The 19,508-nt window shown below is 45.8% G+C and overlaps 1 protein-coding gene across 2 annotated transcripts in view; it reads right to left on the reverse strand.

Moving 5' to 3' along the window:
* Window positions 1-5,232: 5,232 nt before the first annotated feature.
* The window catches only part of LOC102073613 (myosin-13), a 28,195-nt gene continuing 13,919 nt past the window's right edge, over window positions 5,233-19,508 (reverse strand). For both annotated transcript variants that reach the window (XM_026798145.2, XM_074555193.1), the window contains exons 22-38: window positions 18,874-19,050; window positions 18,114-18,259; window positions 17,937-18,027; window positions 16,798-17,187; window positions 16,579-16,705; window positions 16,070-16,188; window positions 14,925-15,121; window positions 14,278-14,461; window positions 13,286-13,451; window positions 12,404-12,528; window positions 10,580-10,888; window positions 10,288-10,491; window positions 9,126-9,251; window positions 7,881-8,051; window positions 6,694-6,798; window positions 6,524-6,619; window positions 5,233-5,559 (exon numbers count right to left, since the gene is read on the reverse strand). In XM_026798145.2, the coding sequence (XP_026653946.2) occupies window positions 5,248-5,559; window positions 6,524-6,619; window positions 6,694-6,798; window positions 7,881-8,051; window positions 9,126-9,251; window positions 10,288-10,491; window positions 10,580-10,888; window positions 12,404-12,528; window positions 13,286-13,451; window positions 14,278-14,461; window positions 14,925-15,121; window positions 16,070-16,188; window positions 16,579-16,705; window positions 16,798-17,187; window positions 17,937-18,027; window positions 18,114-18,259; window positions 18,874-19,050 (3,045 nt within the window). In that variant the 3' untranslated portion in view covers window positions 5,233-5,247. The remainder of the gene's footprint in view (window positions 5,560-6,523; window positions 6,620-6,693; window positions 6,799-7,880; window positions 8,052-9,125; window positions 9,252-10,287; window positions 10,492-10,579; window positions 10,889-12,403; window positions 12,529-13,285; window positions 13,452-14,277; window positions 14,462-14,924; window positions 15,122-16,069; window positions 16,189-16,578; window positions 16,706-16,797; window positions 17,188-17,936; window positions 18,028-18,113; window positions 18,260-18,873; window positions 19,051-19,508) is intronic.

Below are 19,508 nucleotides of genomic sequence, written 5' to 3' on the forward strand. Positions count from 1 at the left end.
TCTTGTCCTTTCACTGTGCACTTGCAGGAAAAGCTTGGATGTGTTGGAATTTTATCCCCCCCTTGCAGCAGCATCTCTGCAGTGCGATCCCCCAGCCTTCCCTAAATTCCCACCTCCTCTCCTCACCCAGCACAGGCTCCTGCTGGTCCTGGGGCTGTGCTGGAGCCTCTCCAGTGAGTCAGCATCCCCCTCACAATGGGCTGTGTGTGTGTGAGAGCTGCACAGAGTGCTGCAGATGCAGCTCCCCCGGGGCAGGCAGAGGGAGTGACCACATCCCTGCACTCGCTGACCACTCGCTGACCACTTGCTGACCACTTGCTGGTGCAGTCCCGTGACTGGTGGGTGTTGCTGCTGCAGGGGAGCACTGCTGACACAGGTCCAGCTTGTTTTCCACCAGAATCCCAAGGCCTTTACTGCATGGCTGCACTCTGCTGTCAGTCCTCACTCTGTCCTAATGCATGGAGTTGTTTTGTCCCAGGTTAAAAAAAAATAAAGAGGTTGTATTTTTCACAGAACAAATATATGTGGTGAATTAAACCAGATTTATCATGGGATTGGAAAGGGTCAAACCCTGAGTCCTCTTGTGCTGATGCACAAGTACAAATCAAGAGTGGCACATGGGAGCAGCATTTCAACCTGAAAATTGGGGTTTTCTGCAGAAAGTTCTGATGTCAGTCACAGATTTAAGCAAAGGGGCTGTTAACTCTCAGCACGAGTTACTCTTTTCCTACAGGCTTGAAAGAGAATCTTGTAGGCCCCTGGAATGAATCCCACTTCTCTCCATTCCCCCAGAACCTCAAAGGAGGAGCAGGCACCATGCCTAGAGGGGATGAGCTCCGTGTGTGCATGGTGTGGTTTTAAATCAGCATTTTAATCCTTCTTTTGATTAAAAATCCTCCTTTGCAGATAGGCAAACTTGCAAGAATTATCCAGGCAAACTAGCAAGAATTATCCTTCAGATACATTGAGATAGGACACAGCTCCATCTCCCTTAATCAGCTACTTTGTTACTGTTCTAAAATAAAGAGTCCTTTTTTAATTTCCTAGTAGAGGAGATATTTATATTTCGTGTCACTTCTGGTTTGACTAAATGAAAAATAGTACATTACTTGTTCTTAAAGAAATAAATAAAGTTCATTTTATAAACTTAGCAGTTATCTCATTTCAACTTCCTTCCAGCTTTCCACACTTTTTTTGAGGGACAAGCAAAGGACTCAGAGGGCTCTGGAAGTCTTATGAGGACTACGAAGCACATCAGGAAACTTCTGGGAATGCAAAGCATTACTCAGACAAAGGCTTTATAAATATGTTTTCAGCCTTCATCACAGCAGAGCAAAAAATAGCCCCAAGAACACTCTTGCAGAACCAAACTCCCATGCAGGAGCTGTTTCTCCTTCCTGCAGTTTTTTCTTCCTTTATGCACAAACAGGTTTGTGTTTAACAAAAGGCTAAACCCTGCTAATCTGCTGATTTGCCAGCCAGCCCTGTGCTTGTCACAGCAGTGTTTGTTGGCCGGGGCAGAGGCAGTGCTAACGTGCCCAGCTGTGCTGTGAGAGCATCGTCGTGTGTGTGTCATGTGAGACAGCGAGGGCAGGACCTGCACCCGGGGCTGGACACAGGGAATGCTGTTTGTGAGCAGCTGAGCACGCCCATCCACCCCAGGATGGACACAGGGAATGCTGTTTGTGAGCAGGCTGAGCATCTCTGACAGCAGCTCCTGCCACACTGCGGGATGGGCCAGCCAGAGCTGGGGATGGCTGGAACCAGTTGTGGGTGTCTCTGGGTCTGTATTGAAGGCACTTGAGACAGTAATTCATGTTCAGACTCAGGTGTTTGTTATTTCTTATCAGTAAAACGGCCTCACAACCATGAGTTCAACAGCTTTACATTAGAAGGCACAAAATGGCCAACAATCCCTTGGTACAAGGTCTTTTAACCCTAAACTATCCAATTAAGAACTGACACCTGGATTATTTTCACTTTTAACCCAAAAACTGATCCCAAAGAGCTGCAATATGGACTTTTCCATCCAATTACAAAATGCCTCCCAAACCCATGGAGAAGGAAGGAGAAGCATGAAGAAGAAACCCAGGATGACGCCCTGTGCCCTCCATCTTGCTTCCATCCACACCACACTAAAAATCCCAAAACCTCAATTTCTCACCAAGTGATGCACCTACACTGCTCTCTATAATCTATTTCACACTTTTGTGGGTTCCAGTCTATTCTGGAGTTTAGGAAACTTTCTCCATGGATGAGGGTCAAAGTCAGTGCTGGCCTGGAGGTCAGGGCACCCCAGAGCAGACACAGAAATATTCCCTGTGCTGCCCTGGGTTTGCACAGATGGCAGGTAGCCATGGAGCTGGGGAATGAAACAATGGGATGATTTTTGTCAGCTTGACAAACAGATCATTGCTTAATGGCAGGGCCCTGTCCAAGGGGCAGCAGCAAACAACGTGCCAGGGAGTTCTGACTGGCACAAAGGAGCCCAAATGTGGATGGGAGGATGAATGGCCAGTCAGGAGGCATGGGTGACAGCCAGCTGTGATGACAGGGTATAAAACACAGGACAGAAGATGACAGAAACCTAAATGGTAAACAACGTATGGGAGCAATTTAACAGATAAATACACAGAAGAAGAGAAAGGAATGACATGAGAGGAAGGGACACAGAGTGCTGCATGTGCATGGGAGGAGGCAGGAGCCTTGGCTGGGGTGACCAGCAGGTGTGGGTGTTGGCACTGGTGCCTGGAGACAACAACGGGAGTGAGGAGAGCAGCCAGAGCCACTGCTGCTGTGGCTGTCACTTGGGCCACCGGGCTGAGCACGGGGCACAGCCCAGCATGGGCACGGCCAGGAGCCAGCACTGCCTGTGCCCTGGCACTACCCTGGCACACCTGCCAGCAGCGTGGGATCCTGTCCCTGTGCAGGAGCGATTCAGAGACGCCGCGGGGAGCCCCTGGGGCTGGCGGTGCGCTCCCAGCACGGGGGATGCTCTCTCCTCTCCGGGACAAGGAGCGGCTCAGCAACAGCGTGTCTGGGGCATCCCGCACAAACCGCACCTCGCATCCCCCGCACCCTGCACACCGCACCTCTTGGACACCGAACCCCTCAGTCTGCACATCCTGTACCCCCCGCACACCCCGATCCCCCACACCCCGCACACATCCGCACCCTGCACACCGCACCTCTTGCACCCCGAACCCTTCAGTATACACAACCCGAACTCCTCTGTCCTCGCATCCTGTATCCCTTGCACCCCGCACACCCTGTACCCTCTGCACACCCTGTACCCCCCGCACCTCTCACGTTCTGTACCCCCCGTAAACCCTGTACCCCTGTACACCCCGCATCCCCTGTATCCCCCGTAGTCCCCCGGACCCCGCACCCCCCGCGGGCCGGCGGTTCCACAGCGCCCCCTCGCGCCGCACCGGGGCAGCTGCGCCTGGCAGCGCTCCCGCCCGCCCGCTGGCACACAGACAGACACACGGACACGGACACACGGACACACGGACAGAAGGACACACGGACAGCGGGACACGGACAGACAGACACACGGACAGAAGGGCACACGGACAGCGGGACACAGGCGCACGGACACATAGACACACGGACGAATAGGGACACACAGACGGACACACGGACACATGGACACAGACACATGGACGCAGAGGGACACACATAAGGACACACGGACAGCAGGAAACGGACACACATACACACGGAAAACAGAGGGACAGACGGACGCGGACAGCGAGACACAGACACGCGGACAAAGGCGTGCACGGACATCAGAGAGACACACGGACACATCACATGGACACACATCAGAAGGACACATGGACACACGGACATGGACACATGGACACGGACGCACAGACACATGGACACGCTGACACAGACACACAGAGAGAGACTGAGACAGACACAGACAGAGTGATGGACACAGACAGGTGGACACGAGGACACGGACAAACAGACATGGACAGACAGACTGTGAGGCAGGGACACACAGACAGGAACAGACAGACTGGGATACAGGCACAGATGCTGAGACATGGACAGACGAGGACAGACAGACACAGACGGACAGACACAGGGACACACAGACACACACAGACAGACAGACACAGACACTTGTTAATCTTGTTCTCATAGTGAATCAACAGTCCATATAGTCACTAAAGCATCACCCAGGTTTATTTTATATATATATATATATTTTATATATATATATATATATAAGTATATATATATAAAAATAAGATTTCTCACAGCTTCACCTTAACACTGGCTAAATATATCAGTTACACACAAGCACGCCGGGTTACTTGAAGAAAGTAATGGATATCTGCTGGATCCACAGAAGTCTTTATCAGGAGGGAGCCTGCCGCAGCTCAGGTCAGGAACCTCATTTCTCTGATTTCTAAGTACAGAAAAAGGAAGATAATGTAGAGGGTACTGGAGAAACTGAGTTATTTGTGGTCTTGTTTCAAGTCTGTGGCTGTTGCAATTGTTCTGCCATTTTATAATGAAGAAGTAATATCTCCCAGTTGTGCTGAAAGACCTGGATTCTTAGGGTTGATTGTATCTGGTCTGATTCCAAAAGAACTTGCAAAATGCAGTGGCTTTGAGTAAGTGACTGTCACAGATTGCAAGACAAGATGTATTCTATTTGTATGGCATCTGTATGGCAGCTGTCTTCTGTTCAGTGGGCAGTTTTCCTTATCTCTTCCACACCCAATCCTTCCTCAGGGGAGACATCTGCTGATAACAGCAATTGAATGTCCCTGCATGGCTGATAAGAACTACAGCATCCCATTGGGAGATGGGAGCCCAGGGGGAGGAGCCAAGCATTCCTACCTGGATATAATCTGGAGATTATGGAACACCAGCACAGCTTCTCCACTGGATTCCCCAGAGGAGCAGCAGCTCTCTCTGCCCCTGGATCTTCAGAGGAAGAATACATCCTTCTCTCCAGGATCCCTGCTCCAGCAGAACCACCCCTGACACTGCAGGAGGGCTGAGCCACAATTCCAATGGGACTGCTGCCAACACCCTGACCCACAGGGTGTCAGGTTGGGTTCTGACTCTGGCAGTGTTGTTTTGGTTTACTGCATTGTTTATTTTCTCTTTTTATTTCCTTCCCTAATAAAGAACTGTTATTCCCACTCCCATATTTTTGCCTGAGAGCCCCTAATTTCAAATTTATAGCAATTTGGAGGGAAGGGGTTTACATTTTCCATTTCAGGGGAGGCTCCTGACTTCCTTAGCACACACCTGTCTTTGAAAACCAAGACAGTGACAATTCCTGGCCTTTCTTTGTGAGGACACTCCAGTGAAAGAGTGGGAGGAACGCAGCTGTGGCTGTTTGGACAGTGACCAGCAGCACAGGAAGGTCCCTCTCTGCAGCCTCCAACTCACCTGGCCTTCCATGTCCCTGCTTTTGGCTCTCAACTTGTTCACCTGCCCTTCAGCAATGTCAGCTCGTTCCTTCGCCTCCTCCAGCTCGTGCTGCGCCTTGCGGCACCGCGAGAGATTGAGGTTTGCCTGCTCCTCCTGAAAATCAGACAGCATTGGCACAAATCACACTGTCCTGCTGTAGGAATCCCTGGGAATCCATAAAATTGGAGGGCTTTGGGAAAGCTGCAAAAGGCAGGCCTCAGAGACAGCAGAACTGTGACTAGAGCTAAGCAGCAGACATGAGATTGGTCAGCAGAAAAATTATGTAAGAAGTAGAAAAGTAAGGACGAATAGAACAATGGTCTGTGTATCAATCCTTGTCTAGAATAACTTCCTAAGCTGCAGAAAAGTTTATCTAGTGAGATAATAGGAATTTCTAAGCTTAATAATGGAGCTCTGTGCATTGTGTTTTAAGGCTCACAAGCAGATACTGTATTTGAAATAAGCAAGCATTGTTTAACCAGAGGTACCTGTGCTTATGGTGGTTGGATAGAGCTACTGTCAATGTGCTTTTGCTTTGTGTGATTTGTCGAAAGACTTTTTAAGTGAGTTGTAACATTAAGTTCTTTGTCTGCTGCCTGGGATGTGAGCTGATGGCATCTTCCCATTGTCACAACCATGTAATGAGACTGATGCTGGAAAATGAAACAGCTCAAGGCATGTTCCCAGCAGTCCTGTCCCATTGGTGATTTGTACAGAGACCCCAGGCAGTGATACCCTGCCACCACTGACACCTGTGCTGGCCTCACAGTTATAGCCCTGCATTGCCAGTACTCTGTGTTTATACCCAGTACCATCCACAGCATGGCCACCTTGGGGGCAGAACAATTACCCCACTCTGTTCCAGATGGGAAAATTTGCTTGTGCAGCTCCAAAAGTGCACCAGTTCCAGGAGAACTACAGCTACACCCACTCTGCTGTGAGCCATAATTAAGAATATTCTAAGGCAGTGTGGCCTTGGCTGCCCTGTCAAATTCAGTATTCAATAATTTAATGATCTAGGGAGCCCAGCTTTCAAAAATCTCCCCACAGGCACCACTGAAAAGAGTCCTCCACTCACAGCTTCCTCAGCCTGTTTCTTGTAGGCTTTCACTTTCAACTGCAGCTTGTCCACCAGGTCCTGGAGCCGAAGAATATTTTTCTTATCTTCCTCAGACTGTAGGAAGTGAAAAAGGAGTCAGCCTTGGCAGCTGAACTGAGGTGGCCCACGTGGGAGGGGGGAGGATGTACCTGGTAGGTGAGCTCCTTCAGCCTCCGTTCGTACTTGCGAGCTCCTTTCAGGGATTCTATTCCTCGTTTCTGCTCAGAGTGAAGCTCATTTTCCAACTCGTTAATCTGGAACACAGGATCATGGTGAAGATGGCAAGAATGGCTGCTGATCCTGCTGTCCTGCAGCTTCTTGGGTCTAGATTAGCTAAAATGTCCTCCCTGTGTTATGTTGGTGATGACAAACTGTGTGAATCCATAGTTGTTCATAAAAGGAACTTAGCTGTGCACATCTAGAGCATTTGTAATCAAAATCAGGCTTAAATCTGCCAGAGAAGAGGAAATTGAAACAGGGGAGGGGGGGTTCTACGAATGCTCACCAGGTAAATAGGAAAAATCTGTTTTATTTTGTTATCTTTGGGAGTGGCAGTGGTAAATACTGCTTAGGGACAGCATGGAAACCTGGCTGCTGTCTATTCCCTCTCCACTTGTCCAGCTTCCGCAGGCATTGAACTAGAGATGTAAGGTGGAATATCTATGCCTGCGCCCCTCTGTAAATCTGCTGATTTCTACTCCTTTTTTGTACCTTTTACCAGCTGCCTCTACAGCCTTCCATGGTGGCAGGTTTCCAAATTTCACTGCCCACTCTGTAAAGTATTTATTTTTATTTATTTTAAAGGTGAAGATGGGCTGGTCTCTCCCAATGTTAAAGTCCTAGCCTTGTCAATTCTCATAAAGCTTTATCTTGCAGATCCTTCTTGAGCTGCAGAGACCAGAACTGCACGTGGTATACTTAATATAGTGGCAAGAATGTGTTGCCATACAGCTCTGTCTGGTTTTCCTTGCCTTTCCTAATGAAGCCCACATTTTTTTCTGTTTTAGGTTTTCATTTCTATTGCACATTCAACAGCTTCTGAAGTGCTGTTCCAATTTCATCCCCAAGTAAATACAACATAAATTATTTTTCCCTAGACAAAATCAACATCTGTGTCTCCCTGATGTCCATCTGCCCCCATTTTTGCCCACTCAGTTGTTTTGAGGTCACTCTCAGATTCATCACCCACAGTGCAATATTTGTCTACTCAGCACAGCTCTCACCCAACCTGCTGGGAATATCTGGAGCTCTCCCTGTTTCCACCCTTCCAAGAGGTTCCACCAACCAAGGGCCCAGTCAGAAACTTCACCTTAATCTACTCAAATCTTCACCATACCCTGGCCTCCAGCTTCTGGAGTTGTTTCTTCCCTCCCTTCAGTGCCAACTGCTCGGCCTCATCCAGACGGTGCTGCAGGTCCTTCACTGTCTGTTCCAGGTTCTTCTTCATCCTCTCCAGGTGGGCACTGGTGTCCTGCTCCTTCTTCAGCTCTTCTGCCATCATGGCCGCCTGGTTGTGGACAGTTGTGTTACAAATATTTCCATCCCAGCAGTTCTGGGTGCCTGAGAAAAACCCCCAGCTTCACACTGGTGAGGGACTCTGCGCATTCTCAGTGCCCATGGCTGTGACAAACAGGATCACTCTTTCTCAAAGTCTGTGTTTTTAAAACTGCTTCACCTCAGAGAACAGACATCCTTGATAAAAAGGAAAATAATAATCAAGGCATTCAAATGGATTGGTACCAATGTTCTAAGTCAGTCAAAATTGAGGTGTTACCAGCTAGCACTCTGCATCTCTGGGTTTCCTCATGACTTTGAGTTTCTGGCTATCTGAAATTTGCCAGAGTCAGACTTTTAAGCAGTTTTTGCCACTACTTCAAACTGCACTGAAAAGCTTTTGCCTGCTGAGGAGCTCAGAAGCTGGGATTTATAGATGTCACCCACGTGGCAGAGCAGAGAGGTCAGGGATCCTGCAGCACTGCTGCTGGTGGGCAGGCAGGACCAAACACTGGTGCACCAGGGCTTAATGCAATAGTGTCACCATTCTTCTCTGTTTAATTTTCCTATACCTTTCCTAGATGGTCCAAGGTGCTGTTATTTCTGATAATGTGGAACCTGTAGCCTCGTTTAAGTGAAACATTTCTTTTTCTTTCTTTCTTTTCACTTCTCTCTTTTTCTTTCTTACATCTAGCATTTGTATAGAATTGTGTATGATTTTATTCTTAATTTCTGCTTTTCTGTACTGTGTCTGGACAGGCCTTGGTTTAAAACTACTCTTTTTCTATTACAATTTTGCCACCATCTGTTCTATCCTGCCTACTACATTTACTCTGGAAGCAAAAGTGAATGGGTATGGAGAAGGGGAGAGAGAATTCCTCTTCAATACAGACAGCTAGCAGGACATGAGGACCCTTTATGGAGGGGTCTTCTGTGACCCCTGGTAGGGCAAGGTCTGCATGAGGCAGGGACTGTGTGTCACAGATATTTTCTGCTGAAGAATTGGTTCTCCTCCCATCTGACTGCTGCCTTCCTAAAGCGTAAAAGTGACTGTGGTAGCACAAAATGGAAGAGCAAGAGGACTCACATCTGTGATTGCTTTCTTTGCTTTCTCCTCTGCATTCCTGGCTTCCTGAATGCTGTCTTCAACTTCAGTCTGTAAGTGAGTTATGTCCACTTCCAGTCTCTTCTTGGTGTTGATGAGGCTCGTGTTCTGTTGGGGCAATCAGCAGACAGGTCATTCCCTCCCTCTTTACTAATTAGTGTGGGATGAGCTGCTGCCTAAAAATTCAGCATCCTAGAATATTTAATTGATCCTAGTGCCTGTGAATTCCACAATATTTAATTGATCCTAGTCCCTATGCATTCCACATTTGAGGGAATCAGAAGCAGAGAGCCACATGAGCATGGCTCATACAGGGGCTGCATTTCTGGTGCCCCCCTGAGCCAGGGAGCCCAGAGTGGGTTTGGGAGCCCTGCCAAGCACCTGCTGGTCCCTGCCCCAGCTGATCCAGCCCCACCTCATCCTCCAGTTCCCAATGTCCTCTCATGTCAGAACTCACTGCATCCCTCTGGGTGTCCAGAGTTGCCGAGGACCCTGCTGGGGGGCTCAGAGACCCTGGCACACAGCCCAGAGCACCTGGGGATTTGATTTTGACCCCTGGAGCAAGTTACCAGCTTTGTATGAGGACCTGAAAGTCACAAAAGTTTTAATAGTATAATAATAAAATTATCACAGGGTGAAAATGTAGATTTTAGGATTTTTGGTATGGGGGTTATGGGGACAAGATGGAGGAATCAGGGTGTGTCCAGCCTTTCTTCTTCTTCTTGGTTTCCATCTTCTGCAGTGATGTTGGCACTTTGGGATTGGTTTAGAGTAGAAGTGCACTGTCTAACACAGGTGATAGGTATTGGGAATTAAGTGTAAATATGTTATACGTAGTTTGTAGTATAAAAGGACAACACAGAGTGCCTGTGGCTGCCCTGCTGAACAGATCTCTGCTGGGCAGAAAGAAAATTTTATAGATAAGAATGAATAAACAACTTCAAGACCAAAAAACTGAAGAGCTCTGACTCTTTCTTCAGATGCGCAGGCTGAAACAGAGACATCCTGCACATCTCAGGGCAGCAATTAACAACTACGCTCTGAGACTCACACAGCAGGTGAGTGTGTTTGTGCCACTTCCGTTTGTGAGTGTGTGTTTGTGCCACTCCCACAGCCTGTAGAAATCTCCTGTGGTGCCAAATACCTGTGAGTGCAGCAGCTGCACCCTCTCGCTGGCGTCTGTGAGCTCCTGCTCCGACACCTTACGGGCTCGCTCCGTCTGCTCCATGGCAGCTCTCATCTCCTCCATCTCGGTTGTCATCAGACCGTTCCTGCGCTCCACTATAGCCAGCTGCTCCTTCAGGTCATCATTCTCCCTCAGGGCATCGTCTAAATGGAGCTGGGAGTCCTTGAAAGGTGACAGCACCAAATGTGAGACCCAGAGGTGAGCAGAGGGAATGGGAAAGGCTCGGGGGCAGCAGCCTTGTGGTGCCTACCTTAAGCTGCCCTTGCAGAGCTTTGAGGTGCTTCTGTGTCTCTGCTACCTGACAGTTGGCATGGCTCAGCTGGATTTCCATGTCGTTCAGGTCTCCTTCCATCTTCTTTTTCAGCCTCAGAGCATCATTTCTGCTCCTGACCTCAGCATCCAGCATGGTTTGCATGGACTCTAATACCCTCTGGTGATTCCTCTTCAGCTGTTGAATTTCCTCATCTTTCTCTGCAGTCCTTCTGTCAACATCTGACTTCACCTGGTTCAGCTCCAGCTGAACACGTAAGATTTTCCCCTCTTCATGCTCTAAAGAGCCCTGTGAGGGTTGAAATATTACAATTTGTTTCTGTAGTTTCCATTGCTGGGAAATGCCCATGCAGAAATGTGACCCTTTGCAGCTGGAAGAACCATAACATGGACCTTTAAAGGCCAAGCACTGAAAAGTCTGACTCCTATTCCATACTCACTGTACCCCAGCTAGATATCAAATGGGAATTTAGGAATAATATTCCTTAGGAAAATGCCTCAGACACCACAAGGTCTGGGCACTGAAGGCTTTGGTGATACTGGAGAGACAACAGATCACGAGGAAATATAAAATAGTACAGCCAAGCCTCCTGCTCAGAAGCAGCTTGCCTTCTCTTACATCTCCATGCTGATTTCTGCCTTGTTCCACCCCAGTGACTGTGTGGGCAATTGCCCTTTCACACAACCTTTCCCTCTGGAACTCATTTCCTTCCCTCTGAAGCCATCAAGCTTCAGTTGCAGTAGCAGTGAAAGGCCTGAGGCTGGGTTTTTCTACCCACTGGACAGAAATAAGCACATGGAGAGAATAAAACAGCTGATGCAGCCCTGGCATCCCTTTTAAGAATGTATTTTCCAGAGGTGCCTGACTCTCCTTTTGGATTCTAGAATGAGCCAATGTTGATTAATTCAGGATTAGACTGATGATATTTAGATGCATCAATTGGAGTAGATGGATTACATGACCACAATAACTCTTGCTCCTGCTGCCCACCCATTTAGCGAGACCTAGAGATTGTTTTATACTTCTTTTTCTACCTAAGAGGATTTAAAGAGAAAATAAAGTGAAGCTCTTCTTGATGGTGAACAACAAAAAGACAAAAGGTCTGTTAAAAGTCAATACAAGGGAAATCCTGTCTGCAAACAGGGATAAAAATGTTTAACCCCGAGAATGATGTTGTACTGGAAAAGGTTGTCCAGCAATACTCTGAAATCTCCATCCTTGAAAATTATGAAAACCAATTAGACAAGGCTTTGAGCAACCTAATGTAAGGTCAAAGTTGCCCTTCTTTGACCAGGAGGTTGGCTAAAGTCTTCTAGGGATCCTTTACAAGCCAAGGTAATTCTGTGTGTCTGTGTCTGAGATATGCTCTAGGTATATCATGGGCAGCTCATGAAGTGCCCACAAAGATATTTTATGGAGAATCAGACGTGGTAATACAGAAGTAATAAAATCTTTTCCAAAAGGCAGTCAGAGAAGACACAGAACAGAAGGCTAGGAACAAATCTGCTAGAGTTTTTAAATTTTAGTGACTTTTCTTCAGCCTTCCATGGAAGAAAATTCAAAGAAATGGTGCAAAATTAGCTCAATTTTAGACTGGGACTGAGGGAGTTTTGTGCATGATAGCACAGCAAAGAATGCCCCTTTGGTATGGCAGGGGAGCAGCCCCTGTGCTTTTTGGTCTGTCTGTGCTGTCTCACTGCACTTCTGGGACAGTTTCAGGATAAGCAGGAATATAAAATATGTCCCCAAATTTTCTCCGTTCTCAATTTCTTTAAAAGCAAGCCCCTGACTGAGGACACTTGCCTCTGCTTCTTCTAATGCTGCTTGTAGGTCACACTTTTCTTGCTCAATTTGCTTCTTTGCTTTCTCCAGCCCATGATTTGCTTTTCCAGACTCAGCAATCTGTTCAGTCAGGTCAGAAATTTCCTCTGCAACCAGAAAACACATACTCAGCTCCTCTCAGACAGTGTGATCAGTGGCACCTGCAATTGCTCTTTGGCAATGGGAGTGACAAGAGAGACTATGGTGCAATGGGATGTATCAGTGAGAAAAATAATACATCTTATGTGCAATCTTTATTTCTGATAACCTGCACATTCCAGCTCAGTGTGCAATTTGAAAATGAGAGGGAGCAACTGGAGTAAGCTCAGAAAATAATGTCAACATCCTCTGGGTAGTGAAATTACATCTCCAGAGACAGTCATGTTTGATTGATCTCTGTATGCTCAGATAATTCCCAGTGATCATTCAGTTCACAAAAAGGATCTGAGTTGTATTTCCTTTCTATAATTAGTTTGCTTATTAAATGCCAACCCGTTGTGCCACAGCTGCATGATCCTCCAATAATCAAGAGACAGACAACAGCCTGCCAGATTTTTTCTAGCAGCAGTGAGTGAAGCAATCTGAAAAAAAACTGAGTATCATCATAATTTCTGTCTATTCAGTTAAGTTGGTCCTTGTCCATGCACAGGATGACCATGGTGTGAAGAAGGGGGAACATCCTGAGGAAGCAGGATGTTGTAGAAGTGGAAGTGTGTGCTTGCAGGTGACTTTATGATCGGCTGAACAGGAAAGGAAGTCACCACATTTGTGGGAAAATGCTAAAGAACAAAACCCTGGGAAGAGGCAGAGCTCTGGCAGTCCAGAAATTCACAGTGAATCCAGGTGACAGACACATGAACTCACGCTGGAGGTTCTTGTTCTCCCTCCTGACAGTCTCGGCCTGGTCGAGCATCTCCTCGTAGGCGTTCTTCATGCGGAAGATCTCGGTGCTGAGGGAGCGCGACTCCTTCTGGGCAGCCTCCAGCTCAGTCTGGCTCTCCTGGTACTTCTGCTTCCATTCAGCCAGGATCTGGAGGGACAGGAGGAGAATGACCCATTCTGACACACTCCATCTCTGCACCCTTATGTGACAAGAACCCAAGAGGCCTGGCCTATCTTAACAGTCTTGTGCTTTAGACTGTTCTCTGCCTGTGACAATAGCTCCCTGTGATGCATACTCTGGTTGTTTTGGTAAGATTTACTTAAATTTGCCTCTTCAACCAAGACTAGTGCATGCCCCAAGCTTTCAGGAAGGAGTTTGGTTTCACACCAGCCTGAATATAATGTATTTGGTCTGAATAAGGATGTGTAAGGTTTGGTTGTTTTGCAAGAGTCAGTCCCGGACCAAGCCCATCAAGAAAGGTCATTCTCTACCAATTCTCTCCTCAATTTGATACCATAGACCTGTAAGATCCTTTTTAGCACAGTGTTTTCACTCACACAAGGGTATGCCAAGACACAGGGTTGTGCAGCATCACTTGGTCCAACAGTGCAGATTCTTTTAAATGTTAGTAAGGGCACTGAAGGCTGGAACTTTCCATGAGTCTGAGGCTGGCAGACTAGCACCAGGGTTTCTTAGCTTGCATGGGAGTACTCAGTCTGCTTGACCAGTCTCTCTTGTGAAGACTTCATGTTTTTAAAATTATCAGAAGGCTGATTTATTATTTGCTGTAGTCACTTGGGGTTATTTACACAGTGACTTTGCCATATGTCCCTCTATGAGGTCCTTATAATTTTGCTTTGGGTAAGATGCAATTTATTTTACTGTGAGTGCAGAACTTTGATAATTTCAAAATTTGTCTTGTCCTATCAAATATCTAATGGTGTTTAGATCTGGCATGGTCTTTTGAACAAACCTTATCAAAATTCCTCTGCTTTTTATCGAATGCTGCACAGACTGCATGTGACCTCTCCACGTCAATCATGAGATCATCCACTTCCCCCTGCAGCTTCTGCTTTGTCTTCTCCAGTGAAGCACACTTTGCATTGACAGCCTCAATCAGCTCCTCTGATTCCTGCAGGCGCTGGGCCAGCTTCTTCCTGCAGGATGGGACATTCAGCACCGAGGAAAAGAAAATTCTGACCTTCTCAGAAAACGGACATGGAAGGAGTTTGGAATGGGGAAGATGGGCACAGAGAGCAATATATAATGCTGTGGTGCCAGATGCACAGCACTCTGAAGTGGTGCATAAATTGAGAGGATAAGAACTGTACCAATGTGGAGAGGGACCAAAAATATGCTTTCAATACTGACAGGGTAAAGAATGTTCTCTTTCAACTACTATGATTAACTCAATGCACTGGAGTTCTTTATGTAGGCACCCCTAAGCCTCCACCCCTACTTCTCCTTTAAAAATCCACTCACCCCCCTTTTCACTTTCAATACATTAAAAAGCATACTGCTCTGCATATTACCACTACAAACATATTCTGGTTTCCTTCAACTCTGCCTTCATTATGCTTAAATATCCTTCTACTTGCTCCAAGCCACCCCTCCACGTACTTGGCCTCCTCGAGCTCCTCCGTGCGCTGAATCGCGTCCGTCTCGTATTTGGTTCTCCACTGGGCCACTTCACTGTTGGCCTTGGACAGGGCTCGCTGCAGCTCCCCCTTGGCCTCCTGCTCCTCCTCATATTGTTCCCGGAGCAAGTCACAGTCGTGGCGAGCAGACTGCAGGGCATGGGCCAGGGCATTCTTGGCCTTGGCAGTAAAAATGAAACAAGTCGTCAGAACACGAATAATTTGTGACTGGGTATTTTTCCTCTAGTCTGATTAAATATTCATATCTCCCTGTCCATGTGCTGCAGTTGCTAGAGAAACAGAAGGAGCAAAATGAATAACATTAGCGATTCTGTGTCTCAGGCTTGATGTTGTGAAACAGGGTCGGGTGCTTGCCTGTGGTGGTGTTTGAGGGTCCCCAGGATGAGGGGAGAGACGAGAATCTTGACTCCATCTTTCAGAAGGTTGATTTATTATTTTATATATTATATTAAAAGAAATTATATACTGAAGAAAGAGAAAGGAGGCATCAGAAGGCTACACAAGAAAATTATAATAAAATCTTGTGACTGACCAGAGAGTCTGAGACGGCCGGGCTGTGATTGGTCATCAAGTAAAAACAACCACATGAGACCAATCACAGATGCACCTGTTGCATTCCACAACAGCAGATAATCATTGTTTACATTTAGTTTCTGAGGCCTCTCATCTTCTCAGGAGAAAAAATCCTGGCAAAAGGATTTTTCATAAAAGATGTCTGTGACACTTGCCCATCTTGTCTGGGGGGATATCAACTTTCAACCACATCTGCACCAGGTGTTTCAAGCAGAGGCAAAATAAATCCACCCACAGACAAATTGCAAGCACTCCTGCTCTATTTCCTTTTTTTGACTGCTGCTGTTTGCTTTGCCTATAGGCACAGAGCTGCTTTCTTTCACTTCTCTCATGTTTTTGATCTTCAGAATGCATGATGAGAAGGGCTTAAACTGTCTTGCTTATTTAATTTTTAATGTCTTCTCACTGTGTTGTATTCCAAGGCAAAGTTCAAAATTTTCACTAATCTGATGTCCCTTCTCTGAGGAGAAATCTCATTTCTTTTAAAATAAATTTAAAATAAATATTATGTTGGTTCAAATGAAAGCAAGTCACCTTATTTTCTTCCTCTAGTTGTCTCTTCAGCTCTTCACTCTGCTGAGTGAAAGTATGTTTGCCTCGAGTTAACTGAGAAATCAAGGCCTCCTTCTCCTCCAGCTGCCGAGTAAGTTCGCCTAACAAGACAAAGGTTATTTTTTTTACACAGAGATATGAGACATAAAACAAATTAATGAGAGCAGCTAGCCATGTGGGATTGCAAGATATAACATAGTAAATTGAAGGGAGAGTAGTCATTGCATTCCCATTGATGGGAAAAGCTGTGCTGACATCAAAGAAAAGATGAACTGACCACAAACCCGCATGTTCATTTTGACTGTCAGTACTGCTTCTGGTTTGGTTTTGTGTTTCCTTGGGCAGGTTTCTATGACTGCCACCAGGAGGAGATTCTACATTCTGAGTTTTGTTCAAATCCCCTAGTGCTGAATGATGAATATGTTACAAAACACACGGGCATTCAGGCAGTGAAGTGACTCTGGAATATTGCATTTGATCACGGGACCTACCATTCTCAGTCTGTAGGCGTGTTTTCTGTGTGTTCAGATCATTGATGAGCCGCACATGTTCATCATCTTTGGCTCTGACTTCACTGAACTGGTCTTCAAGAGCTCGGCACATCTTCTCCAGGTTACTCTGCAAAGAGGCAGAAAACAAATCCCTCGGTTCATCCATTTGTTCAGAAGAACAACGCTAACAACAACAAATACTCCTTGCCATGCAGCAACCTTGGCTTTGGAGACAGACTCCACATTGCTGGCCAAGTCATCAATCTCCATCTTCAGCTCACTCTTCTCCTTCTCCAGCTTCTGCTTCACGCGTTGCAGGTTGTCGATCTGCTCGCCCAGCTCAGCTGTGCTGTCCGCGTGCTTCTTGCGCAGGGCGGCAGCCGTGGCTTCGTGCTGCAGCGTGGCCTCTTCCAGGTCACGGCGCATCTTCTGGAACTCTGCCTCACGCTTCTTGTTCATCTCCACCTGAGCTGCTGTGGCCCCTCCTGCTTCTTCCAGGCGCTCGCTGATCTCCTCCAGCTCCCTGGACAGGTCGACTCTCTGCTTCTCGGACTTGGCGCGGATCGCGCGTTCAGCCTCAATTTCCTCCTCCAGTTCCTCTATCCGAGCCTATGAGAGTTAATTGGTTAAAAGAGAACTTTTGGATGGACAGATGTAAAATTGTCACTAAGGAATAAAGAGGAAACATTCACTTCCATTTATACTTCTCTTTCTAAAGAGAAGTACTGTGGTATTTTTTGGGGTATTTTTCATCAGGAATGATGAATCTAACTCTATGTCTTTAGAATGTTAATTTACTATTTTATGTTACTATATTAGATAAAAGAATGCTATACTAAAACGATACTAAAGAATAGAGAAAGGATACAGACAGAATGCTACAAAGAATGATCATGAAAACTCGTGACCCTCTCCAGACTCTTGGCGCAGCTGGACCATGATTGGTCACAGACATATTTTATGAAAAACCTTTTTGCCAGGATTTTTCCTCCTGAGAAGCCTCAGAGGAAAAGAAAAATAATAATTATCTGCTGCTGTGGAATGCAACAGGTGCATCTTTGATTGGTCCATGTGAGTTGTTTCTACTTGATGATCAATCACAGGTCCAGCTGTGTTGGGACTCTGGTCAGTCACAAGATTTTATTACCGCTCCTTTCTTTGCTGGCCTTCTGATAAAATCCTTTCTTCTATTCTTTTACTATTGGATGCTGACATGGGAACAGCACCCAGAGTCCCATATTAATAGTTTTATTCATGTGAGGGATAATATTTTTGTAGAATGGTCTAAGAAGAAATACCAGTTAATTCTAAGAAACTTGTGCTTGCCACTAAAATTATTAATACCTCCTCCACTTTACCTGAATCTCCTTAATTTTCTTTTGCAGCTGAGAACTTTGAGCCTGCTCATCTTCAATTTTACTTTGCAACTGGCTAATTTCAAAATCCTTTCTATTAAAGAACAAGAAGGCAAATTCAGTGTGGTGAAGATAAAACATGAATTTCAGAATTCAGAGTACAATAAGTCAGAGTAATACTTTTTTAGCCTTTCATCCATTTGTTGCTTATCATTTTCCAGATCCATTATGGAATCCTGAGACATTTTCAGATCACCCTCCAGTTTTCTCTTTGCTCTCTCAAGGTCCATTCGCAGCTTCTTCTCTTGTTCCAGAGATGCTTCAAGCTAAAACACATAAAACATACTTTGACATACATAAATTATGCTTTAAAGTAACTATGCTTGATTTAAAAATCTAACTAAGCTGGAAATTGATGAATAGAGAAAATAATCAGGACAATAACCAGGACATCTCCACTTGTGCTGCATTCTCAGCTTGAGAGAGGTGTTGACAACTTGACTGTGCACATATGAAATATTGAAACACCAGTTTTTGAAAAAACAGAAGTTAAATTTTCCCACTAGCTGCAATTCCTAGCATATAGACTGCTAAATATACACAAATTCCCAGTATTTATAACTTCCTGTAGTATATGTGCACATAAATAACTGCAGCAACCTCAAACTGTCACAGGTCTCCTGCTTCAGCTAATGAGTTAAATCAGATCACAAAAGTCTACAGTGCTGAAATACCCTGTGATTAACATGAAAGTTGTGCTGGATTCCACAATTTCCTGTAAATTAGCAGTGGTTTATTGGCTGAAATTATTAGAACTGACTTGTCTGCTTTAGATGTTGCATATACTCCAAACTACAGATTTCTAGTGTACTGTAATCTGTCACAGCATTTATAGTCATAGTTAGTTATAGTTATATTTAACCCAAAACCTTCTACTTACATCATCGACTTGCTGCTCCAGTTTGGTCTTGGCTTTGGTGAGGGTGCTGACTTTGTCTTCCTCAACTTGCAAATCATCCAGTGTCTGCTGGTGGGCTTCCTGGAGGGCCTTCTTCTCCTTGGTGAGTTTGGAAATGTTTTCATCCAGAGCTGCCATCTCCTCAGTGAGGTTCTTTACCTGTCAGACAGCCAGAATCCATCCCATGAGGGGATGCCTTGAGAAGTGGCAGACTGAGAACACAGTGACTGCATCCTTGCATGGATGTAGTCAAAATGTTCTCTCCAAAATGTTTCTATTGATTGCCATGAGGGCAGCAGCATATCTCATACTTGAGAGTCTCATCTCTCTGGTCCTGCAATGATAGGAATTCTTGCTTTAGTTGTTTTTGATCCCCACCCCTATCCTACAAAATTTATAGTGAAACCTGCTAGATCTTTCCTTGCCTCTGGAAGTTTTTCCCATTGGGATTTACAAAAGCCCTCTGAGTTGCTCTTGCACAAGGAATCTCTTTCCTGCATGTATTTGCTGTGAAAACAGCTGTGATTTTTCAGCATGTCATGTTCTTTAAAAAGAGATGATCAAGTGTTAAGCACAGCCAAAAATATGTTAAGTTTTCCCTAAAACTGAAACAAACC

The sequence above is a fragment of the Zonotrichia albicollis genome, chromosome 19, assembly GCF_047830755.1.
Source record: "Zonotrichia albicollis isolate bZonAlb1 chromosome 19, bZonAlb1.hap1, whole genome shotgun sequence".
In the NCBI taxonomy this organism is placed as follows: domain Eukaryota; kingdom Metazoa; phylum Chordata; class Aves; order Passeriformes; family Passerellidae; genus Zonotrichia; species Zonotrichia albicollis.